Source organism: Eleutherodactylus coqui, chromosome 5 (assembly GCF_035609145.1).
Source record: "Eleutherodactylus coqui strain aEleCoq1 chromosome 5, aEleCoq1.hap1, whole genome shotgun sequence".
Lineage (NCBI taxonomy): Eukaryota > Metazoa > Chordata > Amphibia > Anura > Eleutherodactylidae > Eleutherodactylus > Eleutherodactylus coqui.
In genome coordinates this window covers 247,415,869-247,437,111 of record NC_089841.1, presented here as the reverse complement: position 1 = coordinate 247,437,111, position 21,243 = coordinate 247,415,869, and the positions used below count along the sequence as shown (strand labels likewise).

General features: G+C 42.5%; 1 protein-coding gene across 4 annotated transcripts in view; it reads left to right on the top strand.

The window, feature by feature from the left end:
• PALM2AKAP2 (PALM2 and AKAP2 fusion) overlaps positions 1-21,243 on the top strand; it is a 251,641-nt gene that overhangs the window by 143,110 nt on the left and 87,288 nt on the right. For 3 of the 4 annotated variants that reach the window (XM_066604444.1, XM_066604443.1, XM_066604442.1), the window contains one exon: positions 1,792-1,853. In XM_066604444.1, coding sequence (XP_066460541.1) covers positions 1,792-1,853 — 62 coding nt within the window. Of the gene's footprint in view, positions 1-1,791; positions 1,854-7,294; positions 7,628-21,243 lie in introns of those variants that run through there. The other variant, XM_066604448.1, reaches the window with a different exon arrangement.

Sequence of the window (21,243 nt, the reverse complement as noted above, 5' to 3'; positions counted from 1 at the left end):
CCCTGTCCCGCCTCTCCCCATTGCAAATAGTGCAGAGGGGCGGAGAGGAGGCAGAGAGGGGGCGGGAGCTCAGAGCACTGCTCCTGGCTCTTCCAGCCTCCTCCCCCTGCAGAGAGAGACGACCTATATCGTCTGGGCGTGAAAACCCAGCCAATATACGTTCGTCTGAATCCAGCCTAAAAGTGGTCACAAAGGTAATACCTATATATAGAAATCACAGGATCCACCATTTACAATAGATGATAATCACAGCTTACCTCCTCCTCTCCCTGCACAATGACCTCTGCACAGGTCATAAAACATGTCAAGGATAGTCCCCCATACAAATCAATGGATCTGCTCCTGCCTATTGTGTGAATGTCCCATTAGATTGCAGTAAAGTATATCTCCAAAAGCTGTTGTAAAGCATATCTCTGTGGCAAAGGCAAGATCGCCTCCCCCATAGTCATGTACAGACAATAGAAGATAAATATCTATAATGAGAGAATAAAAACTGATCAGAAAAATGGAAAACGTATAACTATGTAGTTTCCATTAGTAAAAGAGATATATTCAATTTAAAGGGACTGTCTTATCAGAGACAACTGCTTGCAGGGGCTCGGCATCTAATTTCTCCATCTCAAACACAAACGGACATATGGGTCAATTTCATAGGAAGCCATTTATCTTTTCAGTATGTTTAGGGAATGTTGGAGGAAGCCCAGGCACCTGGAAGACATCCACACAAACATAAGGAGAACATACTGACTCCATACGTATATAGACGACCCGAGTGCTGAACTGTCTACTATTACTCATCCTTTAATAAGTCTCCCTCATATGACCTTGAAGGGGTTGGACTATGAGGACCCCAGCTGGAATAAATGGTTCCCATTTTGGATGACTCAACGCTGCTTACTCAGCTGCACAGGAACTGTGGCTACTTACAGCTTTCCCACAGCAGGATGACCATTTTTTAAGCCTGTCACATTGGACTTGCTGTCTGAGCTGCTGGAAGAATGTTATAGAGCAGAAGCTGAACAGACTGATTATATAGTTTTGTGGGTGAAGATTTAGTGTAACTTGTGATTTATTTATTTAAATTCATAGGCTTAGGAGTCCAGTGGGCGGCCCTAGTAAGTACTTATCAGCCTTTCCTATATAAGTGTGCAAACAGACCCAGCCGTCAGTCAGTGGGTAAGACCGCCCATTGGACTCCTGAGCGCAAAAGGATCTTGAAAAGAAATGAATAAAATGCAAAGTATATATATATCAGTAAACTCAGGAAAAGGAACATAATATTAAAATCTCGTGGAAAAGAAGACGAGGAGGTTGAAGAACACGGGTGCTATCTGGTGTAATATACTCATTGAAGTGAATCAGAACATAAATGGTACAAGTTACCTGATTCAGTCATGCTAGAATGTACACAACTACACAGAAGGCACCTTAAGATGAGAGTTAAAAAAATGGGTGATAAGTCATTTCAGGGTCTCCGGGAGAGCCTTTCTATGGGATCATAACTGGGCACAGTAATCACAATGAAACAGCCAACAGCCACAGGCGCTGCTCCCCTAGAATAAACAGATATGATAACAAAAATGGCTCCAAAATAAAAGTCTTCCTTTAGTAAATCAAGTAACAAGATCAAACTACGTGTTTCAACCCCAGAAAGGGGTCTTCCTCAGGCCATTTTGTTATCATATCTGTTTATTCTTGGGGAGCAGCGGCTGTGGCAGGTGGTTGTGACATTATAATATTGTTATATGACTTTATATTTGGTAACTCACTTTGTTTTTATTATTCCTGTAGAAATAAAGAAGAAAGACCTCGAGGAAATTGAAGGAAAAGAAGAGAGCAGCTTGCAAATGACTGTAAGTAAAGTTTACAAGAGGTATCTATCACTATGTAAATAACCGTTATTAGATCCCTGACCTATCCTGAGTCTATGCCAGCAGGGATGGCTGTCTAGCTCTGCAGCCACAGCTATACTTACTCTATCCATCCCTATTTATATTCAACCTCTGCTTGCTTGTTACAGGCTCCTCTTAGATATGGCTTCCAATGTTGTCAATGTGTCAAGTGGGTGGTCTTCTCTGCTCACTATCAACCAGTGACATCAGAGATCACAGGAAACCTGATGTCCCTTACTAACAATGAGGGGAAGAAACCGCCCACTTGACACATTGACAGCACAGAGATCCGAATCTAAGAAGACCTTGTACTAGCGAACAGAGGTGAGTATCAGGAAAACATGGACAGTAATGAAATCTGCAGGGCCATGGCTGCGAAGCCTTACAGCTGTCCACTGATGAAGAGACGTGGAAGGTCCTGTTTAAGTCCGTGTAAATGCCTTAAAATGTGAGCTGTTTGCAATATTAGACAGGAATGCATGCTTCTATCTACCAAAGTATCTATGGCTTCTCTTTTTAAACCCTTGGAAACTCAGCTGCTTTCCTGGGAGTTACTTTTGAGTACTTGACCATTATGGAAGAAATATTACTAGACCATGGAACGAAGATCTACAGGGAAAATCACATCTGATCTGAAGAACATTTAACCAAAAAAGCATAAAAAGTACAGCTACATTCTACCTCTTATTTTGTTTCTGTTTCTGGGAAAGGTGGATGACTAATATAGCCACCATTTTAAATCCTGAAGGAACTGGCAACCAGTTTTGCTAGTATGGACACGTCCCACCAAATCATTCTATTCATGTGGTGATGCATTCTCTGTGTTTTGCTGCTTAAAGGGGTTTTCCAGGCAGTGTCGGTTGTCAGTGCCTGGGATATACTGGGTCACAGTAGAGGCCGCTGCTCCGACCCCTATATAGTGGCAGGTACTCGTAATTGCAGGCGCAGCTCTAATTGTTTTCATCGATTAGGTTGCCTGAAGATTGTGTCAGCCATCTAGGACAGCTGAAAATGACCCAGAACTGGAGCATCGAAGGGATGGCGGAGAACAACTGCAGATAATAACCCCCCCTTCCCCATCCTCCTCTGGTCCTGGGACAGATTTTGTCCCAAAACCAGACGGTCACTTGAAGTACTGGTTGGGCTCTGGACTGAAGGCAAGAAATCAATCCCATTGATTGAAATTACACAGGTGTCGGAGCAGCGGCTTCTGCTCCTACCCCGGTGTATCCCGACACTGTCTGGAAAACCCCTTTAAGATTAGCATCTCTTCTATTGTTTTTCTTTTGTATGACCATTGTGTGTTCTAAAATCTATTAGGAAAGTTCTCCAAACCCTGCTTCTGCTTCAGCAAAGCTGGACACTGGTGCCAGGTAGCCAATGAGCCTAGTATGGTTGTGCTTTTTGAGTTGTTTTCTACTGATATTTACAAAGTTCTTGTTTCCTGGTTAGACTACAAAATTAATCAAACTGCTGTTGGAGTGCTGTAACTGGCTCCTAAAGTCAGCAGTGATTTGTTGAGACCTGGACTATAATTTAAGGTTCTGCACATGGGCAGAGGAAATACATGTCACCATTCCACGCTAAATGGGAAACCACTGGGGAACACTGACAGGAAAAAGGACCTAGGGGTTTTAGTTAACTGTAAGCTTAAATGGAGCAACCAGTGCCAGGCAGCTGCTGCCAAGACAAATAGGATCATGGGGTGCATCAAAAGAGGTCTAGGGGCGCATGATGAGAACATTGTTCTTCTTCTTTACAAGCCACTGGTCAGACCACACATGGATTATTGTGGACTGTTTTGGGCACTGGTACTCAAGGAGGACATATCAGAGCTTGAGCGGGTACAGAGACGGGCAACTAAAGTAAGAAACGGAATGGTTGGACTACAATACCCAGAGAGTTTATCAAAATTGGGGTTATTTAGTTTAGAAAAAAGATGGCTGAGGGGCGACCTAATAACTATGTATAAATATATATGAGGGGTCAGTATAGAGATCTCTTCCATCATCTATTATACCCAGGACTGTAACAAGGGGGCGCTCTAATAACTATGTATAAATATATCAGGGAACAATATAGAGATCAATCCCATCTATTTATACCCAGGACTGTTGCAGTGACCGAGGAGCAGGCCACAGCCTAGGAGACAGCAGGGTAGAGTTTGGGCCTTGTCACAGTGGCTCTACAGCCACCCAGACGGAGGATAATCGGTGACATGTCCAAGGGCCGAGGGCAGGTTAATCAAGGGGAACCCAAATAATGGATTACCTTTAGTCCTGTTTTGTCTCATGACGCCATCGTTTCTTCCACAGTGGGGAATTCCTGGATAGTGGAGTAAATACTCTCCCGTGTAGCTTCCGTGGGGGAATTCCTAGGTGACGGAGTAAATCCACACACACACAAGTACTATTTAAGACACAGCCTCCAGAAAGGGTCGGGGGACTGGTTGTTTTACTTAACTTCAAAAAACAGAAATAGTTCAGCAGCTTCTTGACAAGTGAGGGGACAGGGAGAACTCACGGGGTGACAGGAGAGGCCACAGTTATCTGTAGGTCCTGGCCCTGGTACCACACCTCTCTCTCTGTCTCTACTGGTTCCCATTCACAGACGGAAACACACTGCAGAACGTCTAGGAGTAGTAGTCCCCAACATTCACTAGGCCATCCTCTTGGCCTCCTCTATTCTGTGTCTGTGGGTCAAAGGTACCCACAGACAGCTGCCTTGTACTCCTCTCACTAACACCAAAAAGGCAGAACTGCGCAAACACATATATCGGTCACATGACAGACAAAAGATACATGTTCCAGACAGTCAGCTCACATTCCAGACACTTATCTCATTCAGTGCTGTAGAGTAGGCAATATACACCATTCGTGCAACATGAAAGACACTGACAACACAAGACTAAGCATACACACCATTCAGGAGGGGCCCCGCTGTACTGGGCCACTAGACTGTGACTGTAACAAGACGGCGCTCTCTACGTCAAGAGGAAAGAAGGTTTTACACGAACATAGAAGGGGGTTCTTTACTGTAAGAGCGTTGAGACTATGGAACTTTCTGCCTGAGGACGTGGTGATGGTGAACAAGATAAGAGTACAAGAGGGGCCTGGACACTTTTCTTGAACGTTACAATATTACATGTTATATCACTGATTACTTCAGAAGAGTCGGGATCCGGGGATTATTTTAATTGTCAGATTGAAGTCAGGAAGGAATTTCTTTTCCCTTTTTACCCTTTCCAATCCAATTTGTATCCTGGTGTTCCTAGGGGGCTTACTCTTTTTCTGCTGTTATGCAACGGCGCTATATGCTGGCTAAAGCCAGTGCTACATGAGGTGACACGGATAGGCTCCAACAGCAGAGAGGCTGGCAATATACAGTAAGAGAACCCCAATGGATATCTTCCAACATCGGAGCTGTACAGCCTTAAATCATAATGTCTTCAGAGGTCAGACAGTGGATTGGAAAGGGTTAATGAGGAAAACTGGCTTCTGCCTCATTGTTTTTGTTTTTTTTCCTCTGGATTAACATTGGGGGGTAATAGGTTGAATTGGATGGACATGGGTCTTTTTTCAGCCCAAACTACTATGTTACTATTGTTTACTATCTTTATTCCCATGCTTAGATTCTATTGCAGGATAACGTAGTTGTCCTTGCTTGCATCCATGCTGCCTTATGTGCCGTTTACCAGCTTGTTACTGCATTAACCCTTTCGAATTCCATATGGTGTGTATTGTATGCGTGATACAAATTGAGTACTTGATGCTCCATGTGATCCAGGTGAGAGGACAGCTGTGATTGACAACCACTCTCCCAAAAGCCAGGATCGGAGAAAACTATTGATCACAGACTGTAAACAAAGAGAGGACACTTAGGGTCAATTTGGACTTGCCGATTTGTCATTTGCACCATGTCAGCTCACCAAGATGGCCAACACAATCTTCAGACTACCTAATGAATGAAACTTGGTTACTTAGGGAAAGGAAGATATTTTTTCTGTAAGACAGTTTTAATACATGTTTGTAGATGTCTATGGGCTCCAAGTGGGATTCAATCTACATAAAACCTAACATAAGGCTAAGCAGAATGTACTCTTTAATTCTTTATAGCTCGCCTGCTTAATATTAATACAATATTAAGGAATTGCTATCAATGGGTTTCCTAATATTTATGTATAGTACCTTTAGTCTAGAGCCCAACCTGTACTTCAAGTGACCCTCTGGTTTTGGGCAACATTCTGTCCCAGGACCAGAGGAGGAGGGGGGAGTATATTAACAGCAGTTGTTCTCTGTCATTCCTGCAATTTGGGTCGTTTTCAGCTTCCAAGATAGCCGGCCCAGCCTTCAGACTACCTAATCCCCACAGTGCATTTGTAATATTAGACTACTAATGCACTGCACCTGCTCTCTGATTGGCCAGAGCTGCTCATGTGATCAGCACTAGCCAATGAGAGAGCAATGTGCATTAGGCAGTTAGAAGATTGCTGCAGCCACCTTGGATAGACAAAAACAGGGAGGGCCTGCAATTGGCGGATCGGAGAGAAAAACAGCAGCAGATAACATACCCCCTGCCTCTTATCCCAAACCCAGAGGGTCGCTTTCATGTATGTTGCAACCTAGATTGATTGTTATTTGTATCGCTGTGTCATGGCAAAGGTAATGAAAAAAAATGTAAAGGGTTGTTTCACAAAGACAACTGCACCGTCTAGTCTATTATAGAAGGAGGCCCCAGCTCTTGACCTGCGGTATAAGAAAGAACCTCTTTGCTCTACAGGTTGGCTAGCCATGCATTACATAGTCGTCTATGTAGCCAGCCATGGAAGTTATCAGCTAGGGAAGCTGCATCAGGAGGCAAAACCTGTGAAATCGATTGAATGCTGGGGTTGCCTTTTTCAGAGAAGGGACTCCTTTAAATGATAAAGTATAAAATCTTCGAAAAGTTACATAAAAATCACTACAACGTCACTTCTTGAAAGGAAAAAAAAACCACTTCATACATACAACTAAATTGAGTGACAACACTGGATCTGGGAATTTATATGTAGATCCGTGTTGTCACCTGCACAAGATGACGTGTTGAACAAGTACGTAGCCCCAACCTCCAGTTTAATCTTGGATGGCAGGTAAGTTTTTTTTTTTTTTTTTCTTACAAACTACCAGCAGTGGAGTTCATGGAAAGACATGCCTGTATTCATAAGAGGTTAGCGTCATGCCAGAAAGCAGCAGACTGAATGTTAACAGCCCTTGTTTAATAGTTGTCTGTGAAATAATAGCTGCACAATGCAGCAATGCTTCTACTGGCAAGCTTCCTGTAATGTGAGCAGCCTTGGATCCCATCCCACTCTGTACATCTACTCCTTCTAGTTTGGATCACACAGCTTGATTGCACTGGAATGAGTGCGAAACCTCCAGCCAGCCCATTCATTTATTTATTAGTAAGAGCGGTAGGGAGCTAGTCAGGGAAGCTCAATGTCATCGCAGTCACAGTGCAGCTGCAGATGCCCACAGTGTCCAGGGCGGCATCCACACCCACCCGTGATGGGCTGCAACTAAATAACTGTGGCTGGAGGAGTTGCAACAACATTAAGTGGAGAGCTACCGCCGGCTGCTGCTGCTGTAGTTCTTAAGTTGTTTTTGCAGCACTGGAACAGGAAATCCTTATCATGTTTTAAGAGACACCAAGGGATACAGAGCATCTATTCGGAGCCGGCGTGAACGTCAAGGACCAAGGTACGGTACTTTTAGCAGAATGCAGCAATCATCTTGCAGCATCTGCAGCTTCTTGTACCAAACCTAGACTGCTGAGGTCAGGTAGGCTTGCGATGCAATGACACTAGAGGACAGTGGGGAGGGGATGTGGTCCTAATTTATGCATGTTTTAGATAAAATAAGATATTAGTGCTGTAATATACACAATAAATACATTGATCCAGATATTTAGGGCAATTTGACATCCTACAATGTAACCCTTTAAGTGACATTGAGGGTGTAAAATCTAAGTCAAACTTCTTTTTAAGTTTCTCTCGGGACTGGATGAATCATCCCGTAGGCTAATGTGTAGCATATGAGAATAGCGGGGAGAGTATATATGCTTATATCTTTTATTAGTATGGGTTATATGTGTTTTCTCGGTAAGTTTGTGCCACCATAACCTCATTGCAGGCTGCAGCGTCCAGCCGTGTCTTGTCAGGGATGGTCTATTGAGGATGCTATAATCAGAAGGAAATAGATTATATGTTCGCAGTACAAGTCTACAGAGGGTGATTGAAGGACATATTTTTAGAAACTGCATAGTTATTGCAGCTTCAGCTCAGGAAGAGTCAGTAATTTGTTCTTGTTGTCTAGTGTCTCTTACTTAACACATCGGACTTCTTAATTTAATATGCACGTACAGCTGGAGTAAGAAGATGTTAACCCTTCAGGAATTGGAAATGATTGAAGTGATTTAAGGGGATTTACTCAAAAGACAGATGATTGGATCAAGGCGCCTCGGTTGCGCCTTTACGGTCTTGTCAACATATAACACCTTTAGTAAATCCTTGTTTGCCTAAGGGTTTACTGGTGATATTGACTTTACACAGGACTTTGTTATTTTGCATCACGTTACTAGTTCTTACAGCAGCTCAATTACTTTGGATAGATATATTGAAAAGCTTGTCTTCCGTTGCATCTTAAGAAGTTATTATTTTGTCTTGAAATACTAGAGTCTTGTCCTTCTCCTGCCATGAAGTAAGTTCAAAACTAGATCTGTGTCGAAGTTTAGTTCATGACTTCTTGATGGCTTCTCCATTCCAGAACTGCCTAAAATATGCTGTTGGTCTAAGATCTAAGGTCTTCCAAGATCACATTCCTGAACGACCGGTCTCTTGTGGAGTCTATCACAATTTAACAGGTTGACCGCCTCTTGGCAATAGGTTGATGCCTGACTGTGTTGATAGAGTAGTCTCTCTCATCCAAGGAACAACCAACTAAACTATCAGATGTTGTTGATACATTAAATTAAAGGGGTTGTCTCAGGATAACCACCCCTATTAGGGCAAACGGATGTCAAACAGTGGATTCCCTATATGTTCCAGAATAGAAGGAGGCGCAGTAACAGCAGCTCCCTCTCTGGCTGCCGATGTATTACTGTACATAGACGGCCATTAATTTATATGACCAGCAAGTAAAGCTACACAGTGGCTGCTGCAGGAGAAATGTTTGTTTAGAGACGTCCTTGGCCAGTGATAGCCGATTGCTAGGGGTGGGAGAAGATGGACATGCAGCTATTTTTTAAGGGCCCTTTTACATGGGCTGATAAATTGTTCAGATTCCAGCATCCAGCGGGAATCTGAACTATTATCGTTCAGTGTAAATGCACACCCCGACTGAACAACGAATGAAAATTCATTCACTTCTCGTTCGTTGCTCAATTTATGGATGCAGAGTAAACAGGCAGTGTCACTTATGAATGACTGCCTGTTTACTGTGAATGGAGGCGGGTGGCCCGAATGATCCCTGTCTGCTCCACCTCCATTCACAAGCGATACTCATTCCTGTATAAAAGTATAGAAACGATTCGCTGGAACGACAGCATCTGCACCCAACAAGTCATCGCCTGTAAGAGGGCACTAGAAAGGCATTGCATTACTGAGACAACCCTCTTAAGTAACCTATAGCACCAATCATATACATATAGAGTTAGAGTCCATTTAGACAGGTTGATTGTTGGGTACTAAAGTGCCTAATAGTCGTCCAGCAATAGTCGCTCCTGAGCTTTCACAAAGGAGCGTAATCATTCAGTGAATGGAGGTGGAGCGGCTGGAGATCTCTTCCAGCATCTTGACTTCATTCACAGCAAACAGTTCATGGATGAATGATTTGCCTGTTTATACGGGTTGATTGTCTAATGCAATATGAGGAAGAACTTGATCATGGATTAGACATGTATACAACCTTGAACAGAAAGATACTTAGTAGATGGGCTCTGTTCACATCTGCGTCACATTTTCTATTCAGAACCTTCAGCTCACATTTGGCAAAAAATTGTGGCCCTGATCCTTTCTCGTCTTGACTACTGTAACTCACTACTGATTGCTCTTCTCCCCACCAAACTCCTCTCTTCAATTCATTCTCAATGTAGCAGCCAGGCTCATGCATCTTGGATCTTTTGTCCAGCTGCTACACTGACACATCCACACTATGCCCGTCACTACACTGGTCGTCCATCCCATATAGAATACAATTTATACCCATCACTCTCATCCATAAAGCTCTCCACGGAGCTGCACCTCCCTGTATCTCCTCCCTCATCTCTGTCTACCACCCTACCTGTGTTCTCAGTTTTACTAATGACCTTAAACTATGTTCCTCCATAATCTGTACTTCCCCCTCCTTTCTCTAAGATTTTTTCCATGCTACACCAGTTTTCTGGAACGTGCCACCCTAGACAGTCAGGTTAATCACCAATACCCGCAGTTTTAGGTTTGCCCTAAAAATACATCTCTTTAGGAAGGCCTATCACGTCCCCTAATTTAAAGGTGTTTTCACAATATTCTAAGCACTTATTACACGCTTAAGCACTTCATATACAGTATCTGTACACCACTTCATATACAGTATCTGTACATACACAGACACTGGCTGGTGATTGGCTCATGCAGCTTCATGCAGTGGCAGCTATGACAGGAAAAGTAAAGGAAAGTATAAGGCACTCACACATTTGTTGCTATTTTACTTTCGTTTTCGGTTCCAGCATCCAACAGCGGGTTTTAGCGCACCCACCATTGTGATGGGTGATGAGGTGCAGTAAAATAGAGCTCAAAATCCTTCGAGTGCATGTCTACAAGGTCCCATGGAAATCAATGGAAGTGTTATAGCGCGATTACTGCGGCATTCAAAACGTGGCGGTAATCGCAGTAAAAAGCGCTTGTGTGAGAGTGGCCTTAGACTCACATCCCAGACTCCATGTGTCGGCTTCGATGTGCCCTTAAGTTTAGTTTATAAGAGCTGACAGATTCCCTTTAAAAAATGGCTGGACCACTCTGTAGAACGAGCACTTATACACCCCCGATTTCCTTCTAGATTGCAGGTCCTCGCTCCTGTTGTTCAACTTGTTTATTAGTTTAATATTACTTGTGATGTCTGATTTTTGTTTGCAGACCGGAAACAGGTTGCAGGTTATATGACGCCGGTTATGGAGAGACCTTTTACCAGTTCTGTTGGACACACAATGCTTCACTGAATGGGCAATAAAGAATAATGTGATATATATATATATACACACACACACACACACATACAACAGTATTATTTGGATACAATGCAAACAGTTTACTAATGTTGGATTAACGCTATAACTTGGTCCATATCCCATGAAAAGCGTGTCCTTAATATTGTGCAATAAATGGTTTATCTTGTCCAGGGGCAAATAACTCCACAGGTTCTGTTTGACAGTAGCAGTAATTTATGGGCCGTTTACACGGGACTAGAGATGAGCGAGCACCCAAATGCTCGGGTCCTCGTTATTCGAGTCGAGCTTTTCGTAAAATTTCGAGAGCTCTATTCGAGTAACGAACCCCATTTACTTCAATGGGAGGCTCGAGCATTTTTGTATGTGGGACGCTGGGTGCCGAGCTTTGTTTTTTTTTCATGTGTTCTCTCTCTCGCCAGCCAGCCGTTGACGTGTGCAGCATCACAGCGGGGAGGGGCCAAAACGGGGGCGGGGTCGACCACGGTGTAATGCTCGTTCGAGGAGCGAGTACCATCGAGTATGCTAATACTCGAACAAGCATCAAGCTCGGAAGAGTACGTTCGCTCAACTCTACACGGGACGATTATTGCCCACAGGTTCTTATCACTGACTTTTCAGTCAACTTAAAAACCATTGTTGGATCACAGTGCAAATGCTTCCTGCGATCCAGCGATAAGTCTCTCAGTTTAAACACTCTGCGCTAGTGTTAGCGGGGACGTCGGTGCTCATGCGGTTGTTTACCCGACTGTAGGATCTTCGGTTACCTAAATGACTAAACCTGGTATCTGAAATATGCAGTCACAGTCCCCAAGATAAATTAAGATAGTACAATTGGGGGTCTTACTGCTGATGAGCCTGGGTGATGGCACTTCACCATTAAACATTTTGACGCCTATTTAAAATTTTTTTACAGTTTTTGCTGTGCAGGATAAATAGTGCGTTCAATTTATTGTACAGGTCGCTACGGATACGATAATACCAAATATATTTGTTTCCTTTTTTAAACTTTTTTTTATACGAACGGGAAAGTGTGCAAAAATGTTTTTTGGGGTTTTTTTACTATATTTTTTTTGTCCTTGCAGTGGACTTCAACCAGAACAGCTCTGATTGCTATGATAAAGCATTGCAGTACAGAAGTACTGCAATGCATTATCACTCACAATAGCGATCAGAAGCCATAGCCTGCCCAGACGCTACTGTCTAGCATCCTGTTCCAACGTTCTACAATGATCGCTGCATGTAAAGGGTTGACAGCGGGGATCTGTGTTCTGACCAACCCGCTGTCGTAGCAGGAAGCCAGCTGTCAGTCACAACCAGCTCCCCTTGCAGGATGGCGCAGACTCACTTCTGAGCCTATGCCATTCTTAGGATGCAAATTTACGTCCTGTTTTGCTAAGCACCATGCATCCAGGATGTAAACCTACGTCCTGTGGTATAAAGGGGTTAAAGGATTTGTGCAGAAGTGGAAAAAAAACATGCGCAATTTCTTCTAGAAACAGCAGCACACCTGTCCATGGGTTGTCTAATATTGGAACTAGCTCCATGGAATGAACTAGGCAATAGCTGTAATACCACATACAAGCTGTAGAGAAGTGTGGTGCTATTTTTGGAAGACATCAGCCATGTTTTTCTAATTCTGGGCAACCCCTTTAATACAAAGAAGGGAAGTGGGATGTCCTTTTCTGTATTTGATACATCTGTGAAGTTCCATGAGCTTCCTGTATCAAAACTGCCTCCATGAAGTTTGCTACGATTGTCCGTAGAAACTAAAGTTTGTGATGGAAAAGTGGAATGTGGATGACAATGTAGGTCGGCTTGTTGCTAGCGGCATCCGTGACACATTTCCCATGAAAACTTTTTAAAACTGGACACTGCACAGATGTTACATTTGAGAATCCATCAAATATTTCCTTCGCCGTATCTTGTGCGCGGCCGTGTTCTATTTCAAGTTGTTCCATTCTGCATCAAGTATGAATCCTCCACGGCAGTAAAATAAACTAACTGTAGAGGAAATTGCTATTTTTTTCTTGAAAAATGTTCCCACGTTAATTTTCGTACAGTGGGAAACGAGGCATTGAAAGGCAGACGTTCCATGTGAAGTAGTGCCTTGTTATAAGGCATATCTCTCGGCCCTGGAAATCGCATTCTGTGGACTATTTCTGTGTCTGTTGATTTTTCCATTACGTGAAAAACTGGTTTAGTCACACATGACAGATCTGATTACACAATCATGACTCCTAATGAATCACAACTAGTCAGGCATGAGGATCACATAAGGCTGCAGTGTAGGGCCACCACCATCTTCGAATATGAAGAGTTCCTTCACCTTTTCTTTTAGTTGGTGGTTGTTATAGTATATGCTCTCTCGTTGCTGCTATGAATGACAACCATAGACATGGCCTTTCTCTTAGGTTCACATAACTCCTTTTGAAGTCATTGGAAAGAACCACACATGTCCATGTACTGAAAACACTAACCAGAAGCCTGTGCTTTTGAAGCTGGAGGTCCCAGCTGCTGGAGCCGCAGATATTTACCGATTGGCAAGCCATACATGTTAATTCTAGTAAAATCTCATCCATCTATTAAAGACACAGATGCACTTTAAATATTGAAATGTGTAACTTGTGCATCTTACAGTGACTTATCAGACGGGACCTTTCACATGGGACGGAATATTCTGCAACAATATGCCTTCCCTGAATTCTGCACAACTGCGGATTTGGATGCGGAATTGATGGAAGGATTCCTCTATTTTCAATCCCGCACCAAAATCCGCATTGCAGATTTTGGGGCTGAATATTCCGCAGGAGGGCATATTCTGCAACGCTTTTGCGGAATATTTCGTTTTATGAGAAAGGTCCATAAGGCAATGTGCACCTGATACAGTGAACTTGGCAAAGATTTCACCTTCTGCATTGCAAAGGAATACATCCGTGTTGCAAATCTGCTGAAATCCCGCAAAATAATAGGCATGCTGCAGACTTAACCATATATGGCATGTCTTGAAGTGTAAAAATGTGAGATGTATCCACCATGTGTGAACACGCCATGTGGGAAGCCATATCTTCCAATCAGAAGCACACACGAGTTGGCTGTTGATGGTGTGAATCTCTTCCTTGACTATTCATCAGCTTCTAACTTTATGCTCGTCTTGGGAGACATTAATTATGTCATTGGTTGTACTTGTAGTGAAATATATGATTCTTGGGTCGGCAGCCGGAGAGACAATCCTACTGATGATCCTTTGTTCTTTGTGGTATTTGAAGTGTAACTTCAGCCTGGCTTTAGACACAGATGTAAACAATTTATGGCTTTCGTCCTTTTCCTGAGGAGCATAATGAGATTGTTCCCATCTAAAAAATAATTCATTCCCAACAGATAAAATCATATCCTGTGGTGGACATACATGAAATAGAACTTGTTACAATAAGTCCCTAAACTAACACATTCCAGGGAGTAGTTGCACAAAGTATTTGTCGGAGCACATGGCAGGCTATCTGTCAAGGTTCCAACTTTCGGAGGAAATTCCACCCTCCCACTTCCCAGCAAAACACCAGCACTCATCTGCAACATCACTTAGGAATTCTTACTGTTCATATGGCCTATGTAGACATCTGCTTCTACCGTATATCAGCTGTGGGTAAGCTTCAAAGTAAGTCAGAATGAAAGCTATTGGCCTACATTACTTAAAAAAGAAATCCAACTTACCCCCCATGCCATGGATAGTAGTGCCTTGTAGAGAGAAGATGAACCAGCTCACCAGCAGGATCGACAGACTTGACCGGAATCAATTGCAGAAGACAGCAAGAAAGTTATCCAGCATCCATAAAGCCGTGGCTTTATGGATGCTGGATCCTTTTCTTGCACTTTAGTGGCTTGTAGAGTTTTTCAACCACTTCGATGCTGTTGAGACTCATCATTTATACTAGAGCTCTAATGAATTTTAGAAGCACTCATTGAGTTTGAATGGTGGATATCTCCACCATCCTGTAGTCTATAATTCCAACAAATGATAATAGCATTGTGCTGGATTAATGTAACGGAATTAATTGGCATTTTTTAATGCAAAAGTAACAAGAGCGGGAGTATTGAGTGACTATATGAACATATGTGAAGTAGTAGATATGGGCTGATGGTCCAGCAAATCTGATAATCATATGTTTCCAATATTCTCAAATGTAAGATTATCAAATTCTACTACTTATTTATAATTACAGTGATAAGAGCTCGTTCACATCACCATTAGGGTTTGGATTTCCTGTTCCCTCTTGGTCAAAGACAAAAGTAGGATAACAACACCCCAAATAATGGTGTAGAAGACAAGATAGCAGAAGTGCACTCACCGGGGTGCTGGGGATAGACCTGGGAGCCAGGTACAACCCCAACACCAAATGGCTAGGAATGGTCATTGGTCACTAGAAACCCCGTCCAAGAGTGGACATCCAAGCACAGGAGGGCGCTTCTTACCTGCAGGCCGAAAAGTCTTGATAACAACCATGCAGAAGCAGATACAAAACAGCGCTCAGGTGACAGTGATAGATATGAATCAAAAAGTGAGAGGTTCAATAAATCAGTCCAACCCTCCTACTGTATCCAAAGGTCGTATGTCGCCAATCGGTGGAGTTTCCAATTATCCGGCAATCAAGCTACCAGAACAGCAGATCCATATGATATGCTTGAGAAAGGAGTGATGTAATACTCTGATAAGCGTTGGCAGATTTTACATATGTATAACAAACTTTATGGACATGGTAACTTTGCAGATATTGTCCAGTCTTCTATGAAAGTCTACATCCAACATATGGATCTGCTGTTCTGGTAGTTCGTTTGCCGGATAAGTGGAAACTCCATTGGCTGGTAACATGCCACCTTTAGATACAGTATGGGGGGTGGGCTCAACCCCTCACAATAGTAAGTGGCTGGTTTATTGGACCTCTCACTTTGTGATTCCTATCTCTCACTGTCCCCTGAGCTGTTCTGTATCGGTTTCTCTACTGCCCCTTTTTGAGTCCAGGAAAATTGAAATCCCTTTCTGTCACCAAACGGAAACTAATAGTGCCAAACGGTCCCCATTGATTTTAATGGGGTTTGTCCAACTTCTGGCAACTCCTCAGACATTTTCAAGGGGGCGAAATAGAACAAGCATGCTGTGCCATTTCATGCTGTATTTTAGCGGAAATTTAGGATGGACGCAGATGTGAATAAACCCTTAGTAATTCTTATCCCAGTATCTTACTAGGTAGGAGACCTATAGCATCGCCTCAAATACACTAAAAGCCTTCTATGAAGGAACGATTTCACACACAAGTTTAAACAGAGCTGACCTAATAAAGGTTCCATGCAGAAGAACTTTTTCCCTTTGATATGTAATTAGTTAAACTTTCCCTAGAGTTTATGCAAAATGATCGGTCAAAGCTGTCACTCAAACTGTCGTCTGAGCGATCATCGCTCCGTGTAAATAGGTCTTAAGAACTTTTTCCCTTTGATATGTAATCAGTTAAACTTCCCCTAGAGTTTCTGCAATGCTTTATCAATAACCGGTAGAACTTGTTGTACCTTTTTGTCTTTTTCCATTTTATACCACTATGTAAAAAAATCTCAGAGGGATTTTTTCTAAATGGACCGACGTTGACCTGAAGGCATAAGATAGGCAAGTTAGCAATATTCTGTTTTCACTTGGTGTTTTGGGGTATATTAAAATTGTGTTGACGATTTGGACGATAATTTGGAAGGAACAAACTTAATCAGGATGGATATGCTTTTAGAAAAAGCAGTGACATGACCTTCGGGGATCCCAAAAAGGAAGCAGCCATGTTAATCTATGATGAATTGTACAGTAGCTTCCTGCCCAGTTTTGCTAGATAGTGCTGGAAAGTTGTCACTTTCACTATTAAACACCAGGAAACCAAAGTAGCAAAACAAGAATTGTCTCAAAGGATTCCCAAAGATGCAAATTGCAGAAATGACCCATCACAAAAGTGAGTACACACATTTCCATCAAGTGAAAGGAATTATTTTAACAGAACCGTTTACAATAGTTGATGTTCATTTAAGATGCATGGTATTGGACATTCCCATTTAATAATTAAGAGGTTTAGCCACTTATAGCTATTGACAACCTTTTCTCAGGATAAGGCATCAATAGCAGATCGGCAGGACTCTCATTGAACTGAATATGACTCAGCCTGCAATACCAACCCAGGCCACTGAGCAGTGCATGGAGCTGTCTACTTCTGTCCGGAGGAAACGGCAGATCATCAGGAGTCCAAGGTGGAGAAGACCCTTGCTGATCTGCTATTGATGACTTATCTGAGGATAGGTCGTGAATAGCTATAAGTTGGATGACCCCTTTGACAGTGTCAGACTATATAAAGACTGTAAGATCCATAAGAAAAATGCACCAAAATTGTTATTTCATAGGTGAATTAAGTACTTTCTGGAGCTGATATGTCAGGAGAGCTGACAGGTCCTCTTTAATGATATACTCAGAAATGATTCTAGCCTCTTTGCACCTTTTGAGACCAAGCGTAAATAGTGCACCTCCATCAAATTGGAGTCAACGGGGTTCGTTTCGGTGCTCTTCAGATCCATCATAAGACAGAGCAGGAAACCAAAACCCCTGAGCGCAGATGTGAAACCACCCTTAGTGTCCATGTGACAGCCCTATTGCTTGAACCCTATGTGGTTCTACTGGACTGAACTTATATCATCTTCTATGGGGATCTAAGTTTGGTTTAGTAGAACCACTGAAGGACCAGCCTTTGCCACATACAACCAGCGTTGTTACCTCTGGTAGATCATACATGTAGCTACAGCATTAGTAAAGCATAAACTTCATATGTGTGGTTTATAAATTTACCTAATGCCAAGAATAGGAATTCAAACTCTGCAAGTTCTGTCCAACTGACTGTATATACGTACTTATCAGGAGTTGGGAAGCAGCTGCACTTGTTTCTTCGCTCGGTGAAATCTGTTCCATAGTTGAGATTGATCTCCATGTAGAACGGAAGCAATGAGAGAAAACGCAGAATCATTGTAGGTGAAATGGAAATGTATCAGCAGGTGGTCGGAGAACACTCTAGTACAAGTCTAACCAAGATTAATTACAAATATGTAAATGAACCCCAGAGTAGGGAAACTAGATGTTCTGACACTCTGTATACTGTGGTAGTGGCATAATTAACCCCTTATTGACAAGCCTATTTTGTGTCATAAGAACCAAGTGATTTTCATCATCGCATTGCAAGAGCCATAAGTCGTTGGCACTGCCGTATGAGGGTTTGGGGTTTTTTGGGATGGGTTGTATTTAATAATGGCCGCACCCTAGGGTCCATATAATGTGTTGTTTAACTTTTATCACATTTTTGGGGGGGAAGGAAATGAAAAATAATGTTCAGAAATGTCACCATTGTTTTTTTGGTTTAGTTTTTATGGTGCCCACTAGAGTTGAGCAAACGTACTCTGCCGAGCTTGATGCTCGTTCGAGTATTAGCGTACTTGATGGTGTTCATTACTCGAACGAGCATCAAGCCGTGTTCGACCCCGCCCCAGTTTTTGGCACCTCCCCTCTGTGACGTGCCTGTTTTGGCCCCTCCCCACCGCGACGCAGCACGCGTCATTGGCAAATTTTTTGTCAGAGAGAGAGAGACCGACCGACCTAGAAAGAAAAAATGCTCGGCACCCGGCGTCCCACATACAAAAATGCTCGAGTCTCCCATTGTAGTCAATGGGGTTCGTTGCTCGAGTAGAGCTCTCGAATTTGACGAAAAGCTCGACTCGAATAACGCGGACCCGAGCATTTGGGTGCTCGCTCATCTCTAGTGCCCACCCTTTGGTAAGATTAACATGATGACCTTCCTATCTGGATCAGCACGATTACTGCAATTCTGAGTTTATAAAGTTTTTTTTCCATTTTTTCATTTTTTACTGCTTTTGCACAATAAAAAAATATTTTTGAAGACAAGTAACTGACTCTACATCGCCGTACTGTAAGACCCATAGCATTTTTATTTTCACCACTTTGAGGTACATCCAACTTTTGGATTGCATTTTAATAGGTTTTTCCTTCTGCTGGGGAGGCGAACAGAAGGAATATAACCATTCTGGCATTGGTTTTTTTAATTTATTTTTACGGCATTCACCATGTGAAATATATAATAAAATACTTTCATTGTCTGGGTCGGTATGAATGTGGTAATACCTAGTAGGTGTTGCTTTTTAAAAAATGTTTTTGGTATTTTATGCATTTAAAACAGGTTTTTGTGGGGAAAAATACATATTTTTTTAACTGGATTTTTTTTTTCTTTCAGTTAAACTTGATTGAAAATTTTCTTATGGCTGTTATAGCAGGAGCCTGGCTGTCCGTAGTCAGCCAAGCCACCACCTTGAAAAGATGTATGTGCAGGGTTAAAGCCCATTAGTGTGGTCAATAAAAAGGCACATTGGCCATCACTAAGGGGTTAAAGTAAGAATAATACATTTTGAAATTGTAATCACGTTCCAGACCTGAGATGTGATGTATGTTTAGTTGAAAGAAGGGTGTAACTGAGGAACCCAGAATGTCCTCTCATTGTAACCGCAGCCCATCCGGCAGAGCATAAATCTTAGGATGACCTGCATTGCAGATGATTTTGGACGTAGGAAGATTTATAAGTAAATTTTTTAAAAAGGGGATCAATCAGCACGGTGAAGGGGACCTTAGTGACGCTGCGTTCAGACGAGTGCAGAACAGACGCCATTTTGCACCCATATTACGGACGTCCTATTTTGGTGCATATTACATGCTTTATAGTCTGAGTGTTTAAAATATGCAGTAAATGCACATTACTTGCATATTTGCTGCATACTGCGTATTACCGAAGTAAAAAATCCTGCAGCCAACATATGCCGGTGTGAGCAAGCCCTAAATCACATGCCTCTCCCACGGTGCACAAGTTTTAATTCAGCTGCACATGGTCAGTTTTTTGAAAATCGTTCAGCATTAACCTTTTGCAATCTAATTTTGGATTCAGGGTTTCCTAGGGGGCTTTCTCTTTCTGCCATTATACAATGGCGCCATCTGCTGGCTAGAGCCAGTACTGCGGTATGGGACATGCTGGAGAGGCCCCCCGACAACAGAGCGGCCAGTAATCTACAGTAAGAATCCTCTGCCGGACGTCTTCCGACATTGGAGCTGTACAGCCTTCAATCAGACATCAGACAGTGGATTGGAAAGGGTTAATATATAATAGGGCATAAATGTATGATAATGTACAATACAATATAAATGTATATTAAAACCGGCAACAATTGAAGCATTTCATGGTTAAAATATCTCTTATAAATCAATTGCTTAAACAATATTGTTTGCTATCTAAAATAACTTTACCGCATGGAAGAATGTCCAAATATATGAGTCTCTCAGAAGATATTACAGTTTGAATTATATATATAAATATATATCACGCGTGGTGTAATTTTACGTCACGGATAAATCCACTACAAAGTCTGTATATGTTATAGATTACGCCCCTTTGCAGAGGTTTTCCAATTGTGGACTATTGATGACCCATCTTCGGGATAGGTCCTCAATAGTTGGTCTGCGAGTGCCTGCCTTTTAGAACCCCAGACAAAAAGGTAATATCCATTCTTAATGTCTACAGTAGTTTGAAGACTTTTTCCAACCACAACTCATCTCTGCACTCTCTCTCCATCCTGCCACTACCCTTGCCCCTCAGTGATTCCCCTTCTGTGGCCCCACTAAGTAATTGTACTCCCTCTGTAGTGCCACTAAGTAACAGTGCTCCTCTGTGGCCACCTATCCTGCTGCTACTCTCTCCTCTCAGTGCCCCCATAGGAATAATGCCTCAGCTATTTGACCCTACTATGCAATTATGTCCTTTCTGTGGCCCACTAAGTAACAGTGCCCCCTTTGTGGCCCCACTAAGTAACAGGGTGCTCTTTGTGGCCCCACTAAGTAACAGGGCACCCTTTGTGGCCCCACTAACTAACAATGCACCCTTTGTGGCCCCACTAACTAACAATGCACCCTTTGTGGCCCCACTAACTAACAGTGCACCCTTTGTGGCCCCACTTAGCTATATTGTCCGGTTTATGACCCAACGTAATAGTAGTT